We start from the raw sequence: 19,392 nt of genomic DNA on the forward strand, positions 1-19,392 counted from the left end.
CTATTTAATGTCTGTTCTGTGCTGTTTTGTGTCTATGTTTACAACTATTGTCTTACGAATTCTGACCAAATGTCATCGGATTATGGATTGGTATGATTGCGATTATTTTTCTCAACAACTTTTCTGTCTGGTAATCTCGCAAGCGATCAGTTTTAAAACGCGGTCGATAAAGAAACTAGATTCCATGTAGCGTACTAGATATCAAAGTCGCCTCGCGTAGCATGGCTACAAATAGCATGCGTTCTGTTTCTTGGCCAGAATAACGCTGAGGGCTGTCAATCACTATGTATTTGTTGTACGTCACTGTGTACACAGCCCGTCTAGCCAACCGGCAATGTGAAATTAAGGGTGCCTAGTAGGCGAATCACTGTAACTACTGTGCAGACTCAAATCTAATATGTTCTATCGCTTTCAAAACCTGACCTGGACTGCAACACTTCAAATTAGTTTGTATAAAGTAGAGGTGACATCAGAGAAAGTGTTGCAATTGAGTATGTTTCTTTCAAACTTTAGACGAATTGAACCAAGTCTAATCTTAGATATGCATGGCACAATTTCTTTCAAACTTGGCACAAGGATAAGACAGAATACCATACAGGAGTACGTAAATAGTTTCGTGATATGATCCAGTATGGCCGCCAGGCAGCTTTTTCTTGCAATATTTTTATGACCAGGGCCGTAAATAAGACATGCCTCAACCGATTCCTTTAAAACTTTGCATAAGGACAACACACTATGACTTTAATACGCATGTAAGATGTCTTTATGATGCAATCTAATATGGCCGCCAAGCAGCCATTTTCTTACAATGTTTTCATGCCCAGAGTTTAATTTTTCACAAGACTACTGAAAACCTCTGAACAGTTTTTCAACAAATAGGCAGGGCTGAAATAGGCTGATTTCGCTTTTAACAGAATAGTTACAACTGTAAACAGAAATGGTGACAAAGCCAATAGTCATAAACAAAAGAATTATATGTTCTCATATTCATTTCTTAACGAATCAGTTTGTAGCACAGTTAACGCATTGTATGCACGTGCGACGTCTATCTCATATCACTTTTTTTTTAAGGTTTACAACCAGGAAAGTACAGAAATTGATGATGCTCAAAGTGAATGTGCACCAGAAGAACATAAATGTACAACACTACAATATGCTGTGAGGGAATGTGCACCATTGCGCACATTAAATCATTTAATGTCAAAGGGAGCTTCCGCCAATGTCTGTGACACAGTAAGTATTATTATATATTTGTTATCATTATAGACCCTCGAGAAAGGGTCTATGTTATCATTAAATAGTTTCCTAGTGGCTAAGATTACGTTACACCAATTACTGATTAAAGTTTACTTCAATAATCCTACAGTGAAGCCAATATCACTGATATGATTTTTATGTTTGCATTCAAGTGCCTTGGATAATTTGAGAGAAGTCTTTTACCGCAGCCCTCGTTTTGTACAGCTTTAATGTTAAATATCGTTGTTGGGTGTTCGCATGCTGAAAATGTTATGCGACACTGTCCCTTCGATTTAATGATTTTGTTTGCTACGGCTGTAAACATAGAATTGTCATTGCATATAACCACAATTTTAAGTACAATTAATGTAATAGAACATGTAATACAAGCATTGCTGGTCAGAAGGCCTATGTATCCTTGATGCAGGCGATCATGTCAACCCTCTTGCATAGTCCATTTGTTGGATTCTAATATACTACAATGCATTTCAACATATACAAACACTATATGATTGGCTTCAAACTATCCACGAAATCTCTGCAGCAAGATGCAAGCCTCTAACTGCTAGGGATATACTGGGAGATTTAGAATTGATATATTCAATCATTATAAGCATGGAACTATCAAATGTATTAGTAATGTCCATGCACATTGTAAGATATAAATCTCTAGTAGAGATAAAGATGTTTCTGAATGTTATAGATACCACGAAATGTTACAACTGTGGCCACTGTACTGTTGATTTTAAATAGCCCACTTGATGCAGTCAGAAGTTCTGCTTGTATAAAGACAAAACCGACCATGCGAAGGGTTGTAAATGAATGCTAACGATTGGCACCCTGTATTAAAAATTTAGACATAAGATACCACTGCCATCGATTAAAGCCTTCTATGCGATACTTAGTTTATTGAGGCAACACACTTTTATGAAATCACTGCAATAGCATCCCGCAAACTTATCCTATGCATACAGTATCTTTGAAATTGTAATTACCAAGACTTGAACTTGGACCAGTGTATGGTACTGGTACATAATCTCAATCTTGAACACACGGTGCCAAACGTTAACTCTAATTTACAAACCCCATAGAGCTGGTTTGGTTTTCCCTTTGTAAGGAATTTCTGACTGCATCAAGTGGGCTTAATCAACAGTAAAGTGGCGTCTCAGGTGCACTATTTCCACAGTCATTCAACTGGCAACATCAAGAAGGGAACCTACTTTACAAGCTTATATGCCCAGTTTTGTCATTGCTTGAGGTTGCTGTCAATCAATTATCAGATATTTCGTGTAGAACAATTTACTTTAAAGCTGATAATTTCTTATTGGATTTCATTTAACATGAAATATTCATTTTTAAGGATGTATTAATTAAAGAAGGCAAATAAATCAGTTTTCATTAATTTGTGTGTTCTTTGAATGGGAGGTGATGAAATAATTAAGATACCTTCAGGGTCATTGCTCATTAGTACACGATAAATAAAAAGGGATTGTACAATAAATCACAATTGACAACTATTTTTACACATTTTTCAAGGTAAAAAAATAATTTTGTCATATTTCACCATGTCATGACAGGTAGGGCGTAATGCTTTGCACTGGGCGGCAGAACACTGTGAAGGTCATCTCAAGATTGTCAGACGGGTTTGTGAGGACATATTTGATGTGAATGCAGTGGATAAGGTAATATACTGCAGTTCGTCTTGTCTTTTAATGGCGACGTTCTCGTACATAATATAACTTTCCATTATTAATTGTTGAGAGAGTCTGTTCAATGTGGAAGACGAAAGCCAATCCTTTTATTCATTCTAATTGAAGTACTTGAGACATTTCGCTAAGTACCTGTATATACAGTGTCAGAACCAATTTTCATAGCAGTAGTAAAACCAGCATTTACCTTTCATCAACAATTGAACAATTTATAAACTGCTAGTCTCTCTGAGTCGGGCTAAAGGCGGTTTTAGTGTGTCGAGTTTAATTCTGTCCACAAAACTGCCTGTTAAAGACTTTTGTTATATCTTCCACATCATATTTTCTAGTACCACAGATGTACTACCCCTTGTCTATCAAGTTTCAAATTTGGTGGATATTCAAACGAGCATATAACGCAAATGCATATTTTATAGATTTTGTACACTGTTTTGAAAGTGTTCGTCACTTATACTGTTTATACTATAGTTTTGAAATGTATATTCTAGCCTCTTAGGTACGATTTCATTCAAATTATACTACTAGTACTGGCAGTGAAACGTGTATGTGTACGGGCCATAAAGTGCTCTTGTCCAAAACATGTGTCATGTAATACCCCACGTTTTTTATACTTAGGTTCTAAGGGTTACCTTATATACACTTAACTTTATTATCTTAAAATTTATGTAAACTTTTTAATATTTCCGCAGACTATTATCCTAAAGTATCTTGCAGCTGTGACATCTGTTTCCTTTGCCATTATTAATTTTGAGGTTATCTTTTTTTTCAATTTCTCGGAGTTAATCTTCCCATTTTATGTATGCTTTCTTTTTCGAGACACTTTAGAGACAACTTTTGTATTAGATTATGCCATCTTCTGGAAATAGTTGTACCCTCGAAATGACGTTCCAGTTGTCTTTATATCTTCATACCGTCTATATATTTTTCAATCACAAATCAAAATAATTATCATAAGTATTTTGGTGCCATTGTAGTGCCATTGTAGTAAAGGCAGGTCTATGAAATTGATCCTCATGAGGAAGTAGGGTATTCCTAAGTTAATGAAGCCTTCCTGTAATGTTTTCTTTTTGATCATTGAATATCATATAGAAAACCATAATTGTAACGGTTGATGTTTCATCGATAAACAAGATATATCAGCTACTAGGTCACTTGTTAAATCATACAAAATGCTATGATTTTATTTACTTGCAGAATAACAAAACTCCCTTATACGTTGCAGCAGAAAGTCATAATGTACAAGCTGTCAAGTATCTACTTGCAGAAAATGCAAACGTAAAGACATATACGGTGAGAGGCAAATTTTGGAGTAATACTATTTGACAAGTTTCTGAAAGAGTACCTGATGAATATATTCATCAGGTAATCTAAATATTAATAGCAAAGATATTATTATTATTATTATTATTATTATTATTATTATTATTATTATTATTATTACAAGTTTAGGGGCTATAAGTATTATATAGAAATGTAATAACAGTTCATTGAAGCTCTGGGAATTCTGAAAAAGAGGTGTTGTTTATTTTAATTTTGTCAAAAGGGGTGACTTCTAATTGTTGTACGTGCAGCGCAGAATTATACATAATACTGTACGGAGAGAGGGATATCATTAGGCCAAGGAGTAATTAAATGCTTGTCGGAAAAGTGACACTAAGCAGTTTAAAGCGATACCAGCAGGCCCAGACTTTTAACTTGTGTGCGAACTTTATGGATACACATTCAATCGGAAGCCACAGAACAGCGCCACAAACGGCAAAATTAGAGAGGCACCTTTTTCATCATATAGGCAGAAATCAATGTATTATTGCCTTATTTGTATTGTACGGTGATTGTTTTAATAGCACAATGGCAAATTAACTGTAATGTTATTAAAAATTACTTCAAACCATAACATAAATGATCAAAACAGGCACGTGCATATAGAATAAAACTTTTTTTTTATTTCTTGAAGTGACAAGACTCAAATAAATTAGATATACCGGTAACAAAGTTTCGGGCAAACATCTTTTACAAACTCTCTGAATATCAAAAGTAACTTATCCCACAAAGTTGCATTTTAAAAAAGGGACAAATAAAGAGCTAAACAAAAAATATAGGAAACGAAAAGGAAAGGTACACAGAAACTGAAAAAATACAAATTGAAATGATCAAATACCTTTCTTTTAAATACAATCTGAAAAATACAAACAAAATTAAAAAATGAGAAATACTTGAAATCAAATGGACACCTTTGCAACTTCCAGGGTCGTTGTATTCTGTAAATAGATAAGCAAAACAAGGTTATTTACATCTGTACTTGTTAGTATATATACTAAATTATAATGAAAGCATTTAGAAGTATTTCATTCTTATTTTCATGCTAAAAATTTAACTTTTCCAATGATATTTCGTGTAAGATAAAACTGAAGGAAGTTTCATTTGAACATGTGAAAACACCTAAAATGGTAAGTTTACATTTAATTCATCATTACATATACTGGACTCACCATAAAGATGACTTTTCAAGCATCAATTTAAAATTGAACAAGTCGTTGATGACACAGTCCCCACTTGTTCATTGGTACTTTAATTACAAGTCCTCAGAGAGGATAGAGTCCTCTTCATTTATTAGGTCTATGATAAAAATACTGTGATACAGATGGCGCTAAATGGCCAAGAATGAGTTCCACGGTGGTGAAAACATAAAACCAATGTAGGCCACCATCCTAATTACAAAAGGTCATTAAATGAGTCAATTAGTAATGAATCAACAGGATGTTGCTGAACATTTTTGCATACTATCCTAACACTAATAGATTATCACCGGTACCATATTTCATAAAGTTTGATGCAGTATTTACAAACTATGAGATCAACATCTGTACCGAGTTTCATCAAATTTGACGCAGTATTTGTGGATATATAACTCTACTTAGGAAAGTTCATTAAATAAGCAATTACAAATTAATTAAAATGACACTGATAAATGCCTTTTTCATTGTTAAAGCATTGTAAGCTTGACATCTGTACAAAGTTTCATGAAATCTGATGCAGTATTTCTCGACATATCAGTCTAATTATGAAACTTAGGTAATTGACATGATACTGCTACATGCCGTTCAACAAATCAATGTGCATATGTATGACATAGGTCAATGTCCTTATACCAACTTTGAATGATACTGGTGGAAAGATGTCTGAGTTATGGCTCTGTACATGAAAAGATCGTAACAAAATGGCCGCCATGCAGCCATATTTAATCTTTCTGTCTAAAAAATCTATATGCATATGTATGACATAAGTCAATGTCCATGTACCAACTTTGAATAAAATCGGTTGAGACTTGCCAGAGTTATGGCTTTCGACATGAAAAAAACCCATAACAAAATGGCCGCCATGTGGTCATATTGGATCATATCGTGAAACAAATTGACATGCATATGTATGACATAGGTCAATGTCCTTGTACCGACTTTGAATAAAATCGGTTGAGATATGCCTGAGTTATGGCTCCGTACATGACAAAATTGTAATAAGATTGCTGCATGGCAGCCATATTGGATAATGTTGTGAAACAAATTGATGTGCATATGTATGATGAAGGTCAATGTCCTTGTACCAACTTTCAATAAAATCGGTTGAAACATGTCGGAGTTATGGCTCTATACATAAAAAATTGTAATAAAATGGCCGCACGGCGGCCATATTGGATCATATCACAAAACAAATCCACGTGCATATGTATGACATATCAAGTAATCCTTGTACCAAGTTTGAATGAAATCGCTCCATGTATCTCTGAGATATCTGCGTGAACGGACGGATGCATGGACGGACAAACGCACACACTGACACACGCACGGACATGACCAAACCTATAAGTCCCCCTGATGGTATCTGTGGGGACTAAAAATACAAGCATCAATGTAGTAAAAATATGATTCACAGAAAGGACCAGATTTCAATGTTTTTATTTACATATTGGTTTGTTATTGACTTAATTAATTTGTTCTTTACATGTTTATTTTATCATGATTTATCTTTACTTTTATCACTATGGCCATCATTATTTCATGTTGCTTATTTGGTTATGTATGAACCCTTTGTATTTTGGCACTTTCACATGACTGGGATTGGTCATGACATGATGCTCCCTTACCATAAGTTCTAATTTCTTTAAACCATTATGGCCAGGTACTTTACTATACGGTCCATTCCCTTCCTAATCTCATGATGGATACTCTCTACACCGTTCTGTGAGGAAACCAAAGCCAAACCCTGTGTTTTCAATCTGAGGGATGACATGATCTTCTAACATATGCATTTTGGGGGGTACACTTTCATTAGGAAAGTGTTCTCTGCAATATGCCATTAAATATGATATGTTTGAACTGAGAATGCTAATATATTCATCTGACATTCTATTGCTTGTACTCTAAAGATTATGGCAGGCTGCAAATTTTGAAAATATTGGCTTATACAGACCACAAATGTGTGCAGCCTGTTCATTCAGCTATGGGCATATCCTTGCTGTGGTCCTGATGACGCTCTTGCACAACGTTTGAATGTTTTCTTCCTGAAACACAAAAAATAAAAAAAGGATATGATAACTTTCTTTCAAAGAAGCAAACAGTTGTTTCACTGAAAGTAGGTCAAAATAATGTAGACGAAATACATCTTCTGTAGTATATATATAACACACAATAAATCTGACACTGAAAGCTTGAAAATCATGACAAGCAGAATACTGAACCTTTTAATGACTTTAGCAACAAAACAGTGTACAGTTCTAAAACATATACTTTACAGCACTTGTTCACATGATTTCCGATGAATGCCTGCCCGTGGTAAGAATGACGTCCAACACCAAATGACTGCAGAGCTTGGTCAATACCGCAGACTACAAAACCACATTGTTTTGGCAGTTTCGCTTTTACGTCTGTAGCTTCAGATATCTAAGAAAACAAAGATAAACACTATGTTGTTGGAAAGTATTGACTGCACTACAAATGTGCACAAGCCAAAATTCTGAAAATGCAGCATAGACATGACTGTGCACTTGAGATTTACAATGTTATTGCTTATCATCACAAAAATGATCTTACTTCTGGTATCAATATGCCATTTTCAAAGATGAAGGAGACCCTCTGAGATCTCAGGTTGCTAGACAGGTTATCTGTGGGTGTTCTCACATGACACAGGCTAAACAAACATTACATGTTATTTAACATGGCAACTATTCCAGTTTGATAAAAAGTTTGACTTGGCTAGCAACTCACTGCCACTGAAATTAATTGTGTCTCACAAGATGTCAAAATTAGCACAAAATCATGTTTTTTATTTGTTAATGTAGTATGGTCTTCTATTCATAAATACTAACCTTCCTGTCAGCTTTTTCACTGAGTTCCTGTACTTTCTCCTGGGCTTTTTTAACTTTGCTCAAGGTCATTAGTGGCAGTCTGCCATCATCTTCACCATTGTCGTCATCATCACCATCATCGTCACAGTCATCATCAGCAAGGAGAGCCTTTTCAACACTATCAGCCAAGGTCTTAGCTTCTTCTTGGAGTTCTTTCGCTTCACACTGCAATGTCTCGACTTGTTTCAACATGGCCACATATGTGTCAAAAGCAAATCCAGCAGGCTTCAGCACGGGTTAATCAATGTCATCATCTCTCTCCAGAGTCGTGATGATCTTGATATCCAGTACTGCACAGCTAGCTTCCATCATGGTGAAAAACTTGTAAAACAAGCCAGGACTGATGTGCAACCCTGGGACTGCAACCTGTGATAAAATATAAGGGTTAGCACATGTATCTTTTACTTTTAATGTATGACAATATCTTGTAACGTTCATACCTACCTATTTATGAAGAAAACACTACATACAAATATACAACAACTAGATCGATCACAAATGCTGACATGTGCTGGCTTCATTGTCAACTTGTTTTCGCATATAGCTTCACTAATAAACTTCTATTGTGCACACCGTTATGGACATAGTGGCATGCATGCATGTAGATAGGCCACAGTGTGGTCTGTTGAACTGTTCAGAGAAAGGTAAAGTGAACTGATTGAAACAGAACAGAGCTATATGTTTAGTTGGTCAATGGAAGCAAACAACATAGTGGATTGAATTGATTAGTACATACTCTGTGCAGTGGTACATTGAAAAGTGGCTTTCTGACACTATTGTAGTGCTGCATGGCATGCCTTAGGTTTCAACCAGTTGAAAGAAATTCACTGTGACATTTTCTGATATCATCAAGGGTTCTCTTCTTCATTGATGACAATGGTTGTTCCTCCTTCGGCAACTGTGCTTGTTCCTTGCTGATCACACAGCATACGCAAAAATATTTCCCTAAAATATTTCAATGTGAGGAAGACAAGGAACAAAAACTGACATAATTACTTAAAAACCTTAGTGGGTATAGACATGACTGGTGTTCATGAAGTCAATTTGATGTGCATGTGTGAACTCTTGGAGAGGATGTACCTGTAATATGCAAACTTATCAATTTAAATATTTATTTCAAAGAAATTCATGGTTACTACATTTTGCATTGCCAGTATACATATTAATACTATGTGTAAGAATTAAATTGAGAAATAAACACAAGAATTTCTACCGAGCAAAACAATCATTTGTCAATAGCTTGCAAATACATGTATTTATCAAGATCTGACCCACTGTGTACCCCTTCCTTTAAATTTATCTGACTAATCAATGTTAGCTGTGAATGTCTTAAGTCAACGAAAACTACAACAAATTATCATAATTGTGTTCTACAGCATATCATACACAATGCATGCTGATTATTAACAGACGCACATATTGCAAACTGATAGGTCAAGGACGTACACATATAAATCATAGGTAAAACTGAAGTGTACACAATAAACTGCCTGTCCTGTCAGTGCCTCAACTTTTCTTATGTATAAATCATAGCATGCAAGTATACATTTCATACCATTTGGTCCAGACATTCCGTAACTCTCGGCCAGATACTCATAATCTCCCATCATCCGTGCTAATAGTGTCATGTCCTGAAATAAATCAAAGTGGAATGTAAGACAATTGTCCACACCATTCTAAATTAATGCCCATGTTTCTACACATCAATGCATTTTGTACATGCAAGAAAACAACTTTGCCTTTTGTACTTTTTAATGTAGGTATCATATTTATGTTGCATAAGTTTGGTCAGATTTGCACATTGTTTTTCAGATTTTTGGATCAGCAGTATAATGCATGTATTAAACTTGGATAACCAATATGTATGTATCTGAAGTTCCAAATATTGTACCAAAATAGATATACGGTACAATCTGTTCATTGTTTAGTAAAACACAGTATGCATGTTTAGACTTACTTCCATTTGTGCCATCCAGTTTGTCTACCTGACCTCTGTTAACAGCTAAAGCTATTTCTAAATTGTAATAGGAATCAGGTGCTGCAAATGTACTCCAAATCACTGTATTATCTGCTACATTTGGATTACTGATGTTAACAACTTGGTAAACCATTCTCATGGTTCCCTGACCCTTGTCCCCACCTAACTTTATCCAGATTTCACTGGTAGGTATTGCATGCCAGGTAAGTTTGCTAGACCTGAAGACAAATATGAACAAGATGCAAAAACAACAGTAACACATATATTCAGTAATATGTGATAACAAGATTACTTATCCACAGTCTTTCTCTACATGATCATAATAGAGTTTGCACACAATCCCAAAAGTCTGACTGCAAGCCTGCTGTCCCAATATTAATACTCATGTGCTTATATAAGAGCATATAAGAACAATCTAGAACTTTTATTGACATGCTAATTACTGTTCTAAAATTCTCTCTCTTACACAACTAATTAAATTTCCAGAAAATTCCAAACATGACTAATTAAATTCATGGTTGTGAGGTCAAGAAGGACAGTGACTTTGATGAGTGTGGGGGAAAATGACCTGCATAACATACCTCACTTCCAATATTCACATGCCATGCCTTGAAGTAACGCCGTAATTTCTCGAGGCAGCCCATGTTGTTCCCATAGCAACTTTCAAGTGAAGGCCAGCACCTGGAGGTATGTCAGGAGTGAGTCCCAAGATCTTCTGGATTTTCCTTCTTGTCCTTTGTTGGTGTCTCACCTCCTCTCACTCAGCTGCAGCATCACATCACCACCACTGACATGTCTCTCCTCTGACTTAACTGCAACACCCTCTGACGTCTTGTCCTAGTGCTAGCTTCTGAGGTTGTTTTTCGTGGCTTTGGTGTATATGTTAAACACAATGGCTGAAAAAAATCACACCAAAAATTGAAAAACCAAATTTATCTTTCAAAAGTATATGTGGGTGATAAATTCATGAAATTGGACTAGCTCATTACTTGATGAAATTAATTTGTTGAACCACTACCAGGTCACACATGTACTACAAAACCAAATAAATGTTATTACAAATACAAATTTACAAATTATCATATTCCATGATAGCTTTATCAGAAGAATTTACTCCAAAATCTAACTGTATACTGATATGTGGGTATAGATCAGCAAGAGTAATGCTGGTAAAAAACTCACCTGGCCCTTGGTTTTAACCTTTATCAAACTATCATCACTTCTGTTTGCTTCTGTTTTTTGACAAGTGTTGTTGCCATTTCTTCATACTGTAGCAGCATATGCACCGCTGATACATTCTGCAACACAATTTCTGCGGCCTTCACTGCACATATATTGTTCTGCCTATCCCTTGATGTTTCATCATTTGATGTCTCGGTATTGATTGTGTCAGGAATGGGGACTGGAGTAGGGTGGCTTCTGAAGGGAAACGGCTCACTGACGAGTAGCAGTGGTCTCCAGCAATGGACTGGTAAACACACCGTCCGGTGTTGTGTTGCAGATCTTGCAGTGGCACAAATGACTTACAACCGACATTCCCATAATCACATGTGACTCTGGCATTTGATAGCATGTTTGCAAAGGCAATGGGGGGGACTTACAATAGATTAAGATTCACACATAATAGAGACGGCACACAGGACAGGATGAAGAAACTTGCAACCACTGACACAAACATTCAGCACAAAACACATGTGGTCCATCACACAAAAGTTGTATTGGTCCATCTATTATGTCTTTGCAAATGGGACACTCCATTTCTTCAATGAGATCATTGAACCTCTGTCTCTGCAAGGGAATGAATCTTCTCATCTTTTTCCTGCCCTCTGTTTTACAGCTGCTGTTAGATTTGTACTGCCATGAGTTTCACTCTGTAGTTTCCCCGTCTTTCCTGTCTCCTTGCCAGTGATATCAGAAATGTCACTGCCTTGGTATTGACTTGGTCTGCCCCTGTTTTTACTCTTTCTTTTTCTTTCCTGCCTTACACAATACATCACACACCGCAAATCCTCGTACTCTACAGTGTCTGGACCATTTCACTACGTGTGTCCCTGGCCGATAGGTTTTGTTATTGCTTTCTGCCTGCTGCCATGAAGCAATGACTCTCTTACAGAGACAACAAAAATTGGACGGGTGAACGTCAGAATGTCTTCACTAAAACTGTACTCTGAAACAATTCTTTAACTCCATGATAAAATTGGAGCATGGATAACTTGTGCCATTTATTTTCCGTGCACAAATACGACACCGTTTTTTTAACACACGAGCATGAAATTCGAATGACATTTTCACAGTCTAGGCCAACAGACGATTGAAAAAGGCACCAGAAAATATGCCAGTGTGTAAACAAACCTGTTACCAGGGAGACATGCGTGATGGTCCGAAAAACTATGCTCAACTGCAACGCACATATGGACGTAAATAAAAAACCCACACGCATAAAAAATAACCCATGACAAATCACGCCATAAATGTACAGATTAAATCACTGCGGACACGGTTAAATCAGTTTCAATTCTAGTTAAAATTGATTTACTTAATATCTGAACCTCTTAAATTACACAACACATTAACACTTTCACTGCGTAATTAATTTTCATACCTGCATTCCTGTGCGTAGTTTTCTATTGGTATATGGCCTTATAAATATTGATTTACATGCATGTGCTATATCTTTGTAATTATTTGAGTATTCGGACAATTTTTTCAGTGAGTATTGCAATATGACAGAGCATCATAAAAATGCACAAAAGGTCATGTGACATGCCTTGAAGATCACGTGATCATGGCGGCCATATTGGATTTTACCAAAAAAAATAAAAAAATGTTGCATTTTTGTTATTTCAATATATAAATGTATATTTCTCAGCTTAACACTTTAAAAATTACCACATACGTTTTATCAACTCAAATTCAGTAGGAGGAACACATACGCTAAAATATATTCCACGTAAATGAGATTAATATGCATATTTATTACAAGTTCATCTTCGAACAACAGGCATCATCTGACATTCAAAAGAGAGCTATGTTCTATTTAAGCTTATATAATGGTAGCCAGTCCGATGTGTAATTGTCATTGATAGATTGATGTCGTACAACATCCACAGGATACCCCATCAACGTTTGTGATGTCAGTCACCGGTCCTTTGTCGCACTTTGTCGCATGCTCAGATTGCCTACCTTCCTGTCAGTGTCTTGCTTGCGATTTCTGTGTTTGCTCAATTGGTTTGGGAACATATTCACGTTCTGTACTAGAGTTGTAATTTGAAATTTGACTTCCGCCATCTCGTCGAGTTCAGTTTCAAGATCAGTGACAATTCCACTATTAGTGTCTAGAAAAACATGCTCAAGGGCTTTGTCGGTGTTAAACTGTGCCCGCATCGCCATTTTTAAATACCTCTGAGAGAAAAACAACAACCGATCACACGATCATTACAAATCACGGCCAAGAAATAACCGAATATGGCGGCACTTGTTTACAAATTTGGCGCGCATGCTCATTTAGGTTTGACCTCCACGCTAGGCTTGATGAAATAGTCAACAAACATGATGTAGATCAAACAAAGCCAACGTATATCGAACGCATATAAACGCGTACGTTCTTGGCGCGTTTACGCGCCTCCCGCAGTCTGGCCGTTGGCGCAGAATGCGCCCTCCCGCGGTGAAAGTGTTAATGAAAATACTTACAGACCGCCATGCTTTATGTTATCGAGTTGTCCGTGCTAAGAAACTTCTCCTGCAAATATCGCGAGGTCAAAGGTAAACTAGCGATAAACATCCAGCTATGCTGAGTATGCCACCTTGTTAATTGAGAACAGCTTTCACTATCACATTTGAATGCATTTTTTAAATGTTTATGGGTCAGAATTCGAGGAACAACACGCGCACGGCGAGCGATCGTCTCGGTATGCATACAATACGATGGCCGCCATCACTGAGAGTGCGTTCGGCTGTTCGTTATTTGTTTGCTCAACCTAAGTTGCCAAGTCGGCCGCGCCGGAAGCAAAACACAGGTGACGAATCAGGTGACGTAGTCTGCCAGTATGAGCATGCGCAATTGAGCCTGCGAGCTCGAGAATGTGTATAGTACTGTAGAACTGTCTCGTGCTATCATGTCGTTGAGCTATAAAATGTGTGCTTGTTGACAGAAACTGGAATTACTGCAGAGAATACTTTCCAGGACATCACATGTAAGTCTCTAAGATACCAAGGAGGACGTTTAGGAAATCCTTTCAGAAAGTTCACGCCGCCTGTGGCCATTTTGTGGAGTATAAGCTTATACCGTAAAATACGTACCTGCACTGGCTGCAGCGTATACAGTATTTCTACTGTACAGTGCACATATTGCCGGATAATATGCGATGGAATTTTGCGTTTCACGTCGTTCAATCATTCAGATGGAAATACCACCCTTCTCCAAACTTTGGGAAAAAAAAGGGTGACAGGTTTGGAATGCTAACTCTTGTATATCAAGAATGACGTAATTTAATGAGAAGACATTTGTATTCGAGCACGGCTACAGTTTTTGATTCGAAAACTCTCATCATGGACCATGGTTGTATTCAACAATCGAGAGGGTTAGGTGAGTTGAACTTTTTCCTATGTCCATGTAGCACTTGTGCAAAATAACCGAATCCACAGGCCTTTGGCGAATCAATAAATGCGTTTTTCACCAAGCTGAAAGGTTGAAAGATCAGTCCGTCACTTTGGGACGAAGTAGATAAATGCAGTCAAACCAAGCTGGGTACATAATGTGACTTTGTTCTGGAAATTACGAAGACGACCTGTCGTGCGGTGGAACTTTGCAACAAAGTTTCAATATCTGAACTGACTACTTGAAGACCGGCACAGGAAACGATGGCCAATAAAAACGCATTCTCGTTGCATTTTGATAATAATGTATCAATCACAATGACACAGAAATTATGCCTCCTCCGGCAGAAGGGCCGAGCCAATTTTTAGCCCTGCTACAGTATGTCTCAGTGCTGAAAAGGCCATGTTGTTGCCAGGTTGTCATGGCGACTTTTAAAATTTGCATACAACTCTGAGAGTGAAACGGGTTGTTAATAGGTCACAAAACTTTTGAGTCCCACTATCGTCCATTATACCTGTTTCCTTGGGTATTAAAGGTGTACAAGTATACACATCAAAAGACTAGAAAATTCACCTTATGGGCAGAATCTCGTAAAATAGCCTTTTTTGTCTGGTTAACGATAAAGATACCCCTGGTCTAAAATATGCATGGTTTTAAATAAAAAAACCTGTGGTTACCTAAATGGTTACCATGGCAACATGAAACAAAAATGAACATGGAGTTCATGCTGTGATAAATACACTTAGGAGAGTATTTGCATAGTAACTGGGATTACTTTCAATGGAATTTGGAAAAACTTTGAAAATAGGTTACTATGGAAACACAGGGCAGTAAAAATGGATATCATGTTCTGTGTTTCTAAGCCAAAATAACCCTTTGGTATAATATTTCTGTTGATTACTGGATTTTTACACTGGATATTTGGTCTTTCTAACCCAAAATATCCCTTTGATATAACATATTTTGTTGGTTACTGGATTTTAGGTGTAATCTTTGAAAAACTGGTAATTTTTACTCCTGAATGGTTACCATGGAAACATCTCACATTAAAATGAGTGTGATTTTTTTGGTGTGCTAACAAGAAAAACCCTTATTATCAATTTTTAACATCAATCAATAGTTCTTTGATAGGAATTAGGGAAAAAGTAACATTTTCAATCCAAAAATGGTTACCATGGCAACTCAAACATGAAAATAGTCTGGTTTTTGTGTTCTCTGATCCGAACTCCCCCACTAGGTAATTTCATATCAATCAAAGTAACTTTTCATGGGATATTAGAAAAACTTAAATTTTCAACCCCTAAAATGGTTACCATGGAAACATGGGGCAGTGAAATCGATATCATATTTGGTCTTTTCGACCCAAAATACCCTTATGGTGAAATTTTCACGGAAATTGAACCTATTATTATTCGCGTTATTATTTCTATATAATACTTATATTAATTATTATTATTGTACTTGGGCCTCAGCCCAAGTACATTTGTTTTCATTCTGTGGGAAAAAACTCTGTAAGGTATAACCATTTCTGGCTGAGACCAGGGAGGGCAAAATGTCTTGGCTTCATCTTTCTTGGCATAATAAATGGTGTAATGATGTTAACTGAATGGAAGTGCTGCTCTCAGCCAGTCTTGAATAAGTGAGATGTGAATATTAATGCTTCTCTATCTGAGTTTTTGCCACAAAATCTTCTGAATATAATCAAAATGTGCATCGAAATGCAACAATTAATGCACCCTCCGTTTCCTAGGCGATGGCACGACCCTTGCTACACCCACTGGACGAGTCAAAGTGGGAGGGGTAATTTCAGTTTGGTCGAACAAGATGGCTCGAGACCAGAATTTACATTTAAACTTGAAACATGTTTAATCGCTGACAAGACGTGGACCAGTGTTAATCAAAGTAAAAGTGTGAATAGGAAAAGTTTTATATCCCGGGCACAATGAAAAAAAACATTACGACTGGAAACTGTACCCCAGTTGAGAATAGTAATGCCCACAGCGATGGAGAACACTTATCCTTGAGCTGAGAAAACCAGACCATCATTTCGAAATAGAGCTGCAGATTCGAGAAGCTCGTTCAAAATAGCTAGGTACACCCCATAAAGGGGTGGTTTCGAGTTTTGAGGGCAAATTTCGCCTCCTTCATTTAGAAATCGTACGTTTGTTTTTCAGGAGAACACACCATTTGACACAAAATTTGTATGTAAAGGGGTCGCCAGCAAGCACGTGGTCAAATCTGGCATAAGAAACAATATGAAATGTTGGGTAAAGCCAGTCCAAAATAAACTGATTTGAACTTTTGTGTTTTGTAATTTATACCACTGCAGTAACATTACCTTATTTTGACAACATCACACAATGTAATACATTTTGAAACTGAATACTCCGACGTATTCTTTGTCTCCTTTGCTAAAAAATACGGTATGCCGATTACCATGTAAGGAGATGATGACGTCAAGACAGATTTGTAGTGCGTTTGGTCCTGGATGGAGCACGAAGTTTTGTCAAGGTAGCTTGTGTATTTATTTGCTAAATGGGAGAGATTAGGGTTGATCTAAACGAAGGCCGAAGAATGTTATGATACTCTAAGCGAGCTGAACTCTAACGCGAATGGTTGGATAATTTGGAGGATGTCTAGAATGATCTCGTCTCATTAAGATTATTTGGCGGTCAGTATTGAATTTCAACTGCGTCACAAGTTTGCGAAATGAGTATTCCGTCGAACGGTCAACGAACGATATTTTAGAAATCTGGAGACATGGCACATCGCATTTTTATTTTAGTATTTTATATTTTACAAAAGATTTAAGAAGCAATGATTTTGTCGAAAATTCTGAAAAAAATATAGGAAGATTTGATCGCGAACACATTTTCACTTGGGGTCAACTAGCCCTGCGTACAATGCTGTGTGTTCCGCTACAGCTAATTGCCCCGCTCACCACAGCCCTGCAAAGACCCGTACGTAGGGTCGGTGACTTCAAATCCATTTTGGGACTTGACGTAAAAAGCCAAATTACTGCCGAAATACAGCGTTCTTGGGCCCAAGTCGATCCCAGCCTACCTCAGCAACTCGATCGCTTCCAAAAATGACAGTCTGAGTCTTTTATTTATTCTCGTAAATAACCGTCGATGTCGGCAACTCTCTCGCTAGCCCTGCGTACGATGCTGTGTGTTAGCTGTAGCACATAGCATCGTACGCAGGGCTAGGGGTCAACATGGGGTCGCAGCCATGTTGCCTCAAAACTTATTTCTGTCTGCACTCAAAACTCAAAAATGTCGGATATGAACCTGAAAAATCGATGTAATTTTGTCAAACTTCCGCGAAATTTCAGCCTATAGACAAAATTTCATCTTGGTAAGGTAAATCTACTAAAATTTGATCGACAAATAATCCTGAGCTTGAACGTGACAGCTCGCCTTCTCCGGAAGTCAAGCATCCAGCTGCCCATACACAGTTGCCCATATGGCCAGGTTTATGAGATTGTTTTCAAGCGACGGTGGCAGACCGTACGGGGCTCTGGATATGAACCTGCCGCCCGTGTAGCTGTAATAACTGTTGCGTTGTTTTTAGTGCCCACGGATGAAGTCCTGGGGGAGTTATAGGTTGGTCATATCAGTCCGTCCGTCCCTCCGTCCGTTCACGCAGATATCTCAGACATGCCCAGGTCAATTTCTTTCAAACTTTGCACAAGAATAGTACCCAACCCCATACAGATGCACGTCGATTTGTTTTACAATGCGATCGAATTTGGCCGTGTTAGAGGACTTTTTAGTTTACACCTCCATAGACTCCCATGTATAAGACAGTTCTCCATAGACTCCCATGTATAAGGCCAAGAAAAATAAAAATTTAGTTTCTCATCGTATTCATATTGCCTAAAGGATGCAGTGACACAGTTTTTTGTCCCCACGGATAAAGTCCAGGGGGCTTATAGATTGGGTCATATCCGTCCGTGAGTCCATCAGTGAGTCCATCGGTTCACGCAGATATCTCATACATTTTGACAAAATATCATGTGACCTTGGTGACCTTTGACCTCAAATATACATTTTTGTCCATAACTCAGTAACCACAAGTGCTAAACCTTTCATATTTGGTATGATGGGACACCTTATGACGCCACATATTGTACCCCATTAATTATGCGCATATCTAATTTTGAGCGAGCCAATAGAGCTAGAGGTCTGATTTTTGGTATATAGGGATAAGTTAACAATATAATTTGTTTGACAAAACGTCACGTGACCTCAATGACCTTTGACCTCAAATATACATATTTGTCCAAAACTCAGTAACCCAAAGTGGCTACACCCTTCATATTTGGTATGATGGGACACCTTATGACACCACATATTGTACCTCATTAATTATGCGCATATCTAATTTTGAGCAAGCCAATAGAGCTGGATGTCCGATTTTGGTATATAGGGATAACTATAGGGTAGAAATCTAAATATCCCCATCTAAG

General features: G+C 37.3%; 1 protein-coding gene and 1 long non-coding RNA gene across 2 annotated transcripts in view; one reads left to right on the top strand and one right to left on the bottom strand.

The window, feature by feature from the left end:
* The window catches only part of LOC139145636 (ankyrin-3-like), a 64,899-nt gene extending 61,924 nt beyond the window's left edge, over positions 1-2,975 (top strand). The window contains exons 29-30 of the mRNA XM_070716914.1: positions 1,072-1,233; positions 2,814-2,975. Coding sequence (XP_070573015.1) covers positions 1,072-1,233; positions 2,814-2,975 — 324 coding nt within the window. The remainder of the gene's footprint in view (positions 1-1,071; positions 1,234-2,813) is intronic.
* A 1,895-nt stretch (positions 2,976-4,870) lies between these two features.
* On the bottom strand, positions 4,871-8,365 carry LOC139140578 (uncharacterized). Its single transcript, XR_011554024.1, has 4 exons — positions 8,308-8,365; positions 7,730-7,882; positions 7,413-7,503; positions 4,871-5,203 (listed from the first exon to the last, which is right to left on the bottom strand). It is a non-coding gene; the product is annotated as an uncharacterized lncRNA (long non-coding RNA).
* Positions 8,366-19,392: the final 11,027 nt, after the last annotated feature.

Source organism: Ptychodera flava, chromosome 1, assembly GCF_041260155.1.
Source record: "Ptychodera flava strain L36383 chromosome 1, AS_Pfla_20210202, whole genome shotgun sequence".
NCBI lineage: Eukaryota > Metazoa > Hemichordata > Enteropneusta > Ptychoderidae > Ptychodera > Ptychodera flava.